We start from the raw sequence: 10,795 nt of genomic DNA, 5'->3' as shown, positions 1-10,795 counted from the left end.
ACACTTCTTGAATGTAGTAGACCTGTTGCATCTTCTAACTGTTCTGCTAATAAACTGTAGTCTTTGGTTTGCCTACCACACAACATGATCTATGTGATTGTTGAATTTAAGTTGGTCATAATCCCTGGATATCTAGTTGAACTGACATTCATTAAATTCGTGTGACTTATTATGTAACAGAAATTTAACATATTTCTTTTTGTACTGGTTTGGATGCCCACACCTTTTTTGTTTTTGAGAGGCACTTGTCCCTTTTCACACCATTCAGATATTGTGTCTAAATCATTTTGATCTTCTATTGATTTTAGTGGAAGGTAAATAACAGCAGAATCTGCAAACATTCTAAGAGGGCTGCTCAGATTGTCTCTTAAATCGTTTATATAATAAAGGAACAGCAGAGGGGGAACACCAGATATCACTTCTGAATTACTCGATGATACTCTCTTGATTACTATGTACTGTGAAATTTCCGACGGGAATAAGTCTCTTATGAGAAATGGTGCCATTACTCTTCTGGAAATCTAGATATATGAAATCAGTTTGAGATCCCCTGGTGACAATCATTACTTCTTGCGAATAAAGAGCTAGTTCTGTTCCGAAAGGAAGATATTTTCTGAACGCACACTGATTCTGTGTCAATGGGCACTTACCATCGATGTGCTTCATGATATTCAAATGCAGTATATTTCCCAAAATCATATTGAAGATCGATGTAAATAGCATGAGTCTGTAATTTAACTGATTACTCCTCTTTCCTTTCTTGGGTATCTGCAAGACCTATACAACTTTCCACTATTTTAGTATGCATCTTTCGTCAAGTGAGCAGTTGCATATGACAGCTAAGTATGAGGCTATTTTATCAGAATACTCTCAAAGGAACCTGAAGCCAATTCACACTGACTTTCACTTCACATCATATCATGACATGGCATGGCACCATCGGAGATCAGTTTTTGTTGTTTGGATTTGTAATAGTGAGCCAACTATGCTACCTGTGCCAAACATTGCTTGACTTAATGAAATGCCACTTACATCATGGAAGTCCAAGGTTATATGCTTGCCAGAGAGCAGTGCAGTAAGTACTTCCTATTGACCTGCCAACCCATGAATACGTCACTGGTAATAATTTAACTTCCCCAAAAATCTGCAGGTTCTCTGTAGTTTGTCGGCAGAGGTATATCCTACAATGCACCCAAACATGCAGGAATCAGTGACAGACTGGCTGATGCGACTACATATCCCAAAAACTGCATCTCTCGCTTGCTGGGAACACTCTTTGCGGTGTTAACGAATACAACTCAAAATTTGTATTGGTAAAGTTCAAAAGACGCTGTTACACCATTCTTTTGGACATCCTCCAGCACTACCGCAATTCGCAAAAAATTGCTTTTGTACACTCGAACTCCACTAAACTCTTGAATATGAGAAACAGTCAGTCACGTGAGGCGTGGAGTAACGATAGGGAATTGTGTGGGCATTGAGTGGTGCGTAATCTCCTCAAAATCCTCAGGAGCCATTTTTTGTGCCCCATGCCTCATAGAGATGCCCAAGGACTACCTGATCTAGTCACAATACAAAATTAAATGACAGACATCATCGTACGCTTACACGAATTGTATCAAAACAAGACATAACTAAAGCAGCTAAAGTGACTGCAGAGTGCAATAGCCATCTTCACGACCCCATCTCTATCGACACTGTCCGCTGAGAACTTTAAAAACCAAATATTCGGGGAGGTGCTCCTATACCAGAACAATTCGTGATGATAACCAACGAAAAGAAGCGTAAAGCATGGTGTTGGGAGCATAAAGCCTGGGCAGCTGATCCGGTGGAAACACATCATATGTTCAGACGAGTCAGCACAGTCCCCAGACTTGAACATCATCAAACCCTTGTGGCTGGTATTGGAGTGCAGACTCAGGAGCAGATTTTCACCTCCCTCATCACTACAAGAGTTAGAACGGGCTGTGATTGAAGAGTGGTGTAACATTCTACTGGTGACCATACAATCATTATATTATGCCAGGAGCCCAAGAAGAATTCCAGCTGTGTTATGGGCAAATAGGGGTCCAGTCCCTTATTAATAAACCATTCCCAAGTAAGTACAGATGTTCACATTACTAGAATGAAATTTTTACTCTACAGCAGAGTGTGCGCTTATATGAAACTTCCTGGCAGAATAAAACTGTGTGCGGGACTGAGATTCAAACTCGTGACCTTTGCCTTTCGCGGGCAAGTACTCTACCAACTGAGCTACCCAAGTACGACTCACGCCCTGTCCTCACAGCTTGGGTAGCTCAGATGGTAGAGTACTTGCCCGTGAAAGTCAAAGGTCCCGAGTTCGAGTCTCGGTCCTGTACACAGTTTTAATCTGCCAGGAAGTTTCATATCAGCACACACTCCACCGTAGAGTGAAAATTTCATTCTAGAAACATCCCACAGGCTGTGGCTAAGCCATGTCTCAGCAATATCCTTTCTACCAGGAGTGCTAGTTCTACAAGGTTCACAGGAGAGCTCCTGTGAAGTTTGGAAGGTAGGAGACGAGGTACTGGCGGAATTAAAGCTGTGAGGACGGGGCGTGAGGCGTGTTTGGGTAGCTCAGTTGGTAGAGCACTTGCCCATGAAAGGCAAAGGTCCCAAGTTCGAGTCTCGGTCTGGCACACAGTTTTACTCTGCAGTGAAGTTTCAGATGTTCACATTGTTTTGCCTGTCCCCTGTATGTACCTCTCTTCGTTGGTGTGCATTCCATTTTGTTGAAAAATGCACTCTGTGTGCGTGAACTATGTGAAAAGGGAATTAAACGAAAATAGCGGGAGGTTGACATGAGCAGAATGGATCTTGGAATGCAGATTTTGCTGAGTTATGCCAGCTTTTGAAAGTTGCAACATAGCTAGAGATGTGGTTTGTTCCTCTTTAACTTCTGTCCCTGGCGATTGCGAGGTCATGTCCATCATTACTGTAAAAAGACTTTCAGTTCTGAATCTCCCAATCTTCAAGGAGTCAGGTCGAGCTCAGACTATCGGCAATTAGATGGCAAGAAGTAATTTCTATATAAACTGCAGACACAGATGATTACACAATACATAACTTTATTGCGCATCAAATCGTAAGTAACGTACAGAACACTACACTGATAATAAGTATTCTCTTTCAACGAAAGATTCGTCTTTTATCTCTTGCGCCTGCTACTTGAACAGTAACTTATGTCACAAAAGGGAAAACATAGAGTCTGTTTGCCTGATCCATTAAGTTTGCTTTCCTACAGGGCAAATAATGTCATGAACACTGGTATTTTCTGTTTTATAGAGTTGACTTTTTCAGTTAATGAAATATTGTTTACTGAAAATTTCTTCATCAACTAATGTTCCTAATTAGAAACATAGTTAGCCCTATTCCATTAAAGAAATATCTAAATAATTTTACAGTTTCTGATACCTGGCCTCGCTTATGGAAGAGCACTCAGTGGAAAAAAGTATACAAATCGTCATCAAACATTTGTAATTTGGCAAGAAAAAAAAAGAAAATAAGAGAAAAGAAAATAAATATTATGAAGAAACAAAAGTACAAAATTGTACTATTATAGGTTTGCGCGGGAGGAGCACAGGTTAACTTCCGATGTTAACAGGCACAGTTCCTCCGTCCTACCAATGTCACCTTCTAAGCTTTCTTCTGGAGAAACTTTGACGTGACGTGACGTTCACGGCCTGTATGAATGCAGCCATTTGTAATGTGTGGTCTAATGTTTTGTCGGGAAGTGACGTGAGGTTAGGTGTGAATTTGTCTTTTAGCCCAAGAATAGTTGTGATCTCATATAACGTAGAAGTTTCACGACATTGACATCTATTTAAAGATAAATACAGTTCACGTAATTAAAACTTTTCCCAGTTTTTGTTCCTTTATAATTTTTACAGGTATGACATACAATCTTTTCCCCGTGAAGAGCAATACGATTGCTCGAAATTTGACTAGTCGTGACGGATACATTGACGTAATATACTGTTGATGTTTGGTATGTCAATAGCTGTGGCGTATCTTCAAGTTTGTGAACTGCTTTGACATTGTGTGGAAAGTCTCTGGCTCAGAGGGTATTGCCCAGTACATGTATTTCTCCCATTTTAGCTTTGTATTGTGGGAGGTATTAAAGTTTGGGGAAGTGGATTTGCAGAGGATGTTAAATGACATTGTTCTGTGTTTCTCCGATGTTTTAAAATGGCGTGTTTTTACATTAATTATTTAGCGACTGCAGAAAACCGCGCTCGGAGATTTCAGATTGGCTCAGTTTGAATGATATTTCAGTGCCTGTCAAATGTTGTGTGTAGGTCGGTCAAGGCGTTTCGGTGACAGAAGGGCTGATCATGACTTGTGAAAGTTATTGAGTGTGGAGTGGTATATTTATATTATTTTCAGCTGAGAGCTTACGCTCGAGTAACGGTGATATTGAAGAGTGAATGATAGCATTATGGATCGAAGTGAAGACCGACGCAGACTTGGTGCCAGTTTGGAGTTGCAGGACGCGTATGACACTAGACAGGTATGTTTCATTGTATTCCGTCCTCATGTGAACAGCACTGCCCGAAGACTTCTGGAAGATCGATAGCGACGTTGGTTATGGAGTACGTGATAGGTGATATAAAGCACTATTTATTCTGGACGTCTGACACAGTTGGTAATCGAATGACAAAGAATCTTAAAACTTAATATTAGTCTTCAGTGAAAACACTACCGAGAACGGCGAACTGTATAAAAAAAACTTAATACAGTTTAAGTTTTTATATTCTGACTTCGTGTTAGTTTATGATGAAATTGTCTTTACATATGCAATAGTTGTATCTCTTAGACATTAGGTATCAATATTGTGAATTATAATGATTTCCTTTTGATCTGCTCAGAGCTGGGTTGGTTAAGTCCTGGATGACTCTTCATTTGAATATTCTAATTGCATTTATCACTCCCTTATTACATTTGGTACTAGTACACACTGAGTTAATTTACTTCAGCTGCAGTGTATCTAAAATAGCAAATCTTTAGTGTTTTTTGCCCCCATATTATGGATTATTTACTTTGGAATAATAAATGTTTTTTGTTATTGTTTCAACATTTAACAGATGATAACATTATCTACATGAACACGTGTGCACCATAACTTCGCTATTATAATTCATGCACCAGGTTTGTTAGATACGTGCATGCGCTTCTACTATAAGCCCTATTGTTCGCTCATTTTACAGTGCCCTACACACGTAGAAATTGAATGGAGATGTAAATGTGATTTTTTTTTTTTCTCGTTGTCTGAGACAAAATCATTAGCAGCCGCGTAGCTGAAATCATGATTGAGGTGCACAGACATAAAGCTTAGTAAGGTATAAAATAATTAGTTAGTATTTACTGCAACGTGGAATCCCAGGTATCACATGCACACGCTTACACTTTGACACTTGCTGCTTTCAAAAAGCTTTGTGTGCCTTACAGATCGTTTCCACATGCGCTGTAGACAAAAAATTTTTATTTGTTCAGAACAATTTCTCAAGTCTGTCGGGTGTTAACCACAATGTGCCAATTGTTCCACATATTTCTTACAAGGCCTACAAAGTGGCCATATACTAACACAGTAGCTGTCGCAGATTCACATTTCTAATTAGGCCTGTGTGGTTAATATTAATGCAACGATCCTGATCACCTAAGGCTAAGCATGGTTGATTATCATCATTAAAATATTCAAAAAATCATCATATTGCATAAGTTTGTCGCAGTGAGGTGTTACACTTCTGTGTACCTGTGTGTCACCTTGTGGCTTGATAAACCTTCCTTGCGTACATCCACGACATCGAGGTCCATCTGTTTGACGAGTAGTCCAGCTTGTACACTCTTGACTGTTGAACATTCTGTTGGAGACCTAAAAGAAAAGAACCTATTAGAACTAAGGACCTGTAAATATATTCCACGGATCGAGCGAGGAAGGGTATAGTGGTAATTTGCAAGATACGTGATGTAGGCTACTTGTTAACATTGCTGAGAAATGTTTGGAGCAAATAGTTTCTTATTGCCTTGTCATTTTAGTAGTAGCCAATGAGAACCTTTCTGCAAAATTTGTTTTTGAATAAGTATTATTTACAAACCGATGTTGCATTTGGATTGCGAAATTCGTTGTAACACAAGTGGCTGTGAATTGTGCCGTTCTTGTTTTGTGCCTCCTGATGTTGGCTCTCTACGGTTTCTTCAAATGGAATTACGATAAACTAGCATGGTTTACTCAACAAAGGCATGGTCGGATCATTGCCGTATCCCAGTAGCGCCCAGTCTACGAAAGTGATCCCTACAAGGATTTTCAGGTGTCTCAGACCCTGCGTGTTTTCTGCAGTACTAATTCAGACAGCAACGTACAATGCCACCAGATCACAAAAGCAACCTATAGTACTAACAAACTAGCATTGTTGACTGAAAGAAATACAGTAACGTAGTGGTCATGATGTCTGAAGAATCATGTCTTACCATGTTCAGGCTGGCGATACTTTTGAACTCTTGTACTTCATAGTAACCGAATTAGTCATGATATTGTTGTTAATTTATAAAGTACGGTTTTTATATTGGGATGGGAGCGAAGTCGTCTTTCTGGGATTGGCCCTCATACTAAACATGTCAGCAGCTCTGGTCTTCGGCGCTATTTATTTACAACTGGCGTTCTGAAGCTATTTCCACATTCCATCACATCAGTTAAATTCTGAATATGAACCCGCGAGAACACACACCTGCTAACAATCTTGATGCGAGCGGTCATCTGTGCGTGCCACGAACACAGGAGGATCGAGCCCGTCATTCGCCTAGATGAATGAACTGAAATTAACTGAGCACCACATTTCATGCCAGGTGCTTAAATTGTTTAATGTAGTACTACGACGCGCAGTATCATAGGCACATTATGTTCTGGGCTGCTAGTTACTCGTTAAATAATTAGTAGAAGCCGAACATGCTACACAACTGTGGAAAATATTGGGTTCTTATACAGTGTTAAATGTGCTCAGTTTATCGAACGAAACTCTGGACCAAAGTTGAGTTCAAAGGACGGTGCAATGCTTCGCTCGCTGCCTCTGTTTCAGAGATACCATTATCCAATGCTAGGAAGAACACTAAACCATCACTGATTACTATGTCACAGTAACAGGTGTTTTGGCCCAGGGCAGTGGCCTACGGAGTACATCGTCTGATTACTGACGCCGTGAACCTGTACGCTCTCACGGAAAATGTGATATTCTACTTTAATTGTGGTACTTCTGACCATAGGCAGTTCATGGGAAAATGTATAATCGTTGCTTGAATTAATTAAAGCACTTTAGGATTTCAGCCCCATTTCGACAGCAAAAAGAATGTGTGCATGCTATTGTTGATAATGATATAATAGTTGCAGTAATAACGATACCATATAAGAAAATTTGGGATCGATGCCATGCGATTTTTCAAACTTCTATTCGATTTCTCTCTCTCTCTCTCTCTCTCTCTCTCTCTCTCTCTCTCTCTCTCTCTCTCTCTCTCTCTCTCTCTCTGTAGTAAAGGAAGTCTTGGTTCACTGAGTTTGTTTTACTGTGTAGATTAATTTCTCCCCATTTATTTTTCACGTTTTGCCCGTCGTGTGTGTGTGTGTGTGTGTGTGTGTGTGTGTGTGTGTGTGTGAGAAGAGGGGGGGGGGGGTGTTCAGTTTAAGGAAACTGAGCAAATAAAAACAGCGTCAGTCAATATGTTCGTATTTTAGTTCAGGTATTATTCTTTGATATGGAGATCAGTCTGTATGCTAGAATGCTAGGTAGAGCCACAAAACCAACTTTGATACCATGTTTTACAGCGTGGTACAGCAAGAAAAGTGACAGACATTTATCTGTCCTAACACGTGCTCCTTGCAATATCAGCTACGAAAATAGAAAATCGTCGTTCGTCTTATCTTTCTAGTTTAGCAAAATTGAGTTCTTATTTTAGTGCCCTCTTCATAGAACGAGTATTCATTACTCGTAAATTATGTTTCATGAATTTTTTTTTTGTTCCGCTTGGGTTGGTGTTACACAGTTTTGCTTCTCCGCGACAATGTTCCATCTGTTGAAAAGCAAGTTATCCATAGCATGTTTTCTTTATTTTCCCACTGGTTTTAAAGAATTTTGCTTGTTTACACAACAAATTGAAAATTTCCTGAGAACGGTTGGTTTAGAGTCCGTATTGTTGCATAGATATTAATGCGGAACAGCTCGTTTTACGTGGACGACGACTCGGTCTGGTCATCGCATTCAGTAGCTACAATGTTAAACTCAACATCCGGTATCCAAATTTACTTTTTTCGTTGGTCATAAAATCTCTTAAGTTGTATGGCTGCTTGATACTGTTGAAAGCTAGCCGTCTACAGTCTGAACTACTTTTACACCGTCTCTGAAACACCTCGTCTTCGGTAGTGGACATGCTCCAATCCTTCTTCTCGCCTGATATATATTATGAAAGCCCTTCGGTGGTCAGTATTTTTATCATGCAATAAGGAGAGACTAGATTAATCTCTACGCATTATACATTAGTATTTTCCTAGCGACCATTTAAACTCATAATGGAAACATGTGTATTGTGTCTTAGACAGGTACGAATCATCTCTTGGGGCCCTGCTGTTTCTTCTGCAAGGAAGACTGCGAAATCGAAACATTTGGAGTGTTACTTCTGTAGTGCACGAGGCAAACACTACAGATCACATCTTGCATCTCTTCCACCCTATTTACGTAAAATGCTTTTAAAAAGTTCGTCGGAGCTGATTGGAAGCGTCAACAAAACGAATGAGTCTGCCCATGTTCCAGGTAGACAGACTAGTTTCTCATAGTTCTCTTCATAATACCAAAGACTAGGAGGATTCCGCAGTTGAAATATTAAACTTATCTTCGTAAATTTTAATAAAATGCTGAAATTGTAGTTTAGTGGGAAAACTTTCGATGATTATAAACGATTCATGATTTAGTGTATGCAACTAATGAAACAGCAAAGTTTTCCGGTTCTGTCAGTCATATTTTCGTTACTGAATAACGGGTACGCCCAGCCATAAAGTGGCAAGATTGCTGCATCTGAGACAGTCTTCTCAGAGAGCTTATAATTTCTTATTCTTTGCATTTCAGACATGGTTGCTAGCGCGCTGTAGCTGCAAGACAGGAAGAGCACGTTAGTCACCAGGGCGTCACCGCCTTGGAAAGAAGGCGCACAGCAGTCGAGAGCAGGCACTAATTCGACGAGTATTATTACAAAGAATTGTGGCGTAGGTGTCATCGAACAGCACGGCTATCATTTGCACAAGTGTAAATAAGTTACTGGTTGATAAGGAGCGGCGCCAGGAAAGCTATGTCATGAGTGTACGTGCAGGTTTCTCGTAACTTTGGCACAGCGTGGCTCGACTATTCGCGAAGTTTCCGAGCATTTTTGTTTCTCTTCTTTGTCTCTATTGCGCATGGACCTTTCAGTACGCTAGTTTAGTCATTCCCTGGCTAAAATTACCGTTTCAAGAGCCAGTAGTTGGCAGTCAGTTTATGGATGCTTTCTCTATACCTTTTAGCCATTACATAGGCATTATGTAGCACAGAACTTCATTGAGGCGCCCCAAAAGCGTTTTAATACAATGTCAGTACAACGACAGTAGATTGCTACAATATTTATAAGTGTTTCATTGTATGTAAATAGAATGAAAGACACAAAGCCTTTTGAATATGTTCTGGAACAATTTTAGTACATAGCCGCACCCTTGTGACAAAATTTGTTGCGGTCAAGACATATGCGATCTGTTAAACTGTTCTGTTGAGAGTAAAGTAGCATATGGATTTTATGCTGTTTGTCGCAGAATTGGTGGGAATTGATAGCTTTATGAGAAATTCATTTTTAAAGTAGTCTTCAATTTATATCATTCTTCTACGAAAGATGTTCGAACCGCTGCAGGCATTTTAAGGATGGTGCTGAACTTCTGAGAATAGTTGCTAACATATCTTGACAACGACAAGGCTGTGTTAGCTTTATTTTAGATGTGTTTAATAGAGTGAAGTGGACCAAGGATATGGAGACTGCTGGAAAGAAAGGTTATGATGAGCTATTTGTGTGTGACAAAAAAAGTCGGAATAGGAAAAAAACAGAGTGGGAAGAGACGAACTACCGCATGGCTCTGAGATAAGTGGGTTATTGCCTGTTATATTCAACATTTATCATGAACGAGTGGTAAAGAAATATCTCCACGAAGTAATAGCTGTAGGTGGAAATAAAATTTTATACGATTTAGATTTACTGGAAGTCATTCTTAGGAGGAGACAATACGTAACAGTTTGAAGGAAGTCAAGAACACTAATAACATTGTATGAAGATAAATGTGTGAATAAGGGGGGAGACTGTACAACACTAAGGCCGTTTTAAGTACTTGGAATGCAAAATAAAGATCTGTATGAAATGCGAAAACAAGAACACTAACAACAAATGAAAGTTTTGAGAGATGAATATGAAAGGAAAGAGTTTGTGAAGTGTTTTGTTTGTAACGTTGCCTTATTTTGTACTAAACCATGGGTATTGTGAAGACGTGGAACCATCATTTAGACGAATTAAAAGGTTGGATGTGGGTGAATATAAAAGGAGCTAATCAGAAATATGAAGTCAACGAGGCGTTACTAATAGCAAACTAATTACGTGGGCATTCCGTGATGAGACTGCATAGTGATGATGCTTTTCGAGGAACTATATATGAAAGGTGAAAGCACGGAGAAGATACTAACAGATATTAGGATGAATTCATTGCACTATAAAACCAAAAGGA

The 10,795-nt window shown here is 39.6% G+C and overlaps 1 protein-coding gene across 19 annotated transcripts in view; it reads left to right on the top strand.

The window, feature by feature from the left end:
- The first annotated feature begins 3,735 nt into the window (after positions 1-3,735).
- The window catches only part of LOC126326569 (patronin), a 377,528-nt gene continuing 370,468 nt past the window's right edge, over positions 3,736-10,795 (top strand). For 14 of the 19 annotated variants that reach the window (XM_049995785.1, XM_049995783.1, XM_049995781.1 and 11 more), the window contains exon 1: positions 4,078-4,531. In XM_049995785.1, the coding sequence (XP_049851742.1) occupies positions 4,460-4,531 (72 nt within the window). In that variant the 5' untranslated portion in view covers positions 4,078-4,459. Of the gene's footprint in view, positions 4,532-10,795 lie in introns of all 19 variants that reach the window. The other 5 variants (XM_049995784.1, XM_049995773.1, XM_049995777.1 and 2 more) reach the window with 4 other exon arrangements.

This window comes from Schistocerca gregaria, chromosome 2 (assembly GCF_023897955.1).
Source record: "Schistocerca gregaria isolate iqSchGreg1 chromosome 2, iqSchGreg1.2, whole genome shotgun sequence".
Lineage (NCBI taxonomy): Eukaryota > Metazoa > Arthropoda > Insecta > Orthoptera > Acrididae > Schistocerca > Schistocerca gregaria.
Note: the sequence above shows the minus strand (reverse complement) of the source record. Positions and strands in the feature narration are given on the sequence as shown.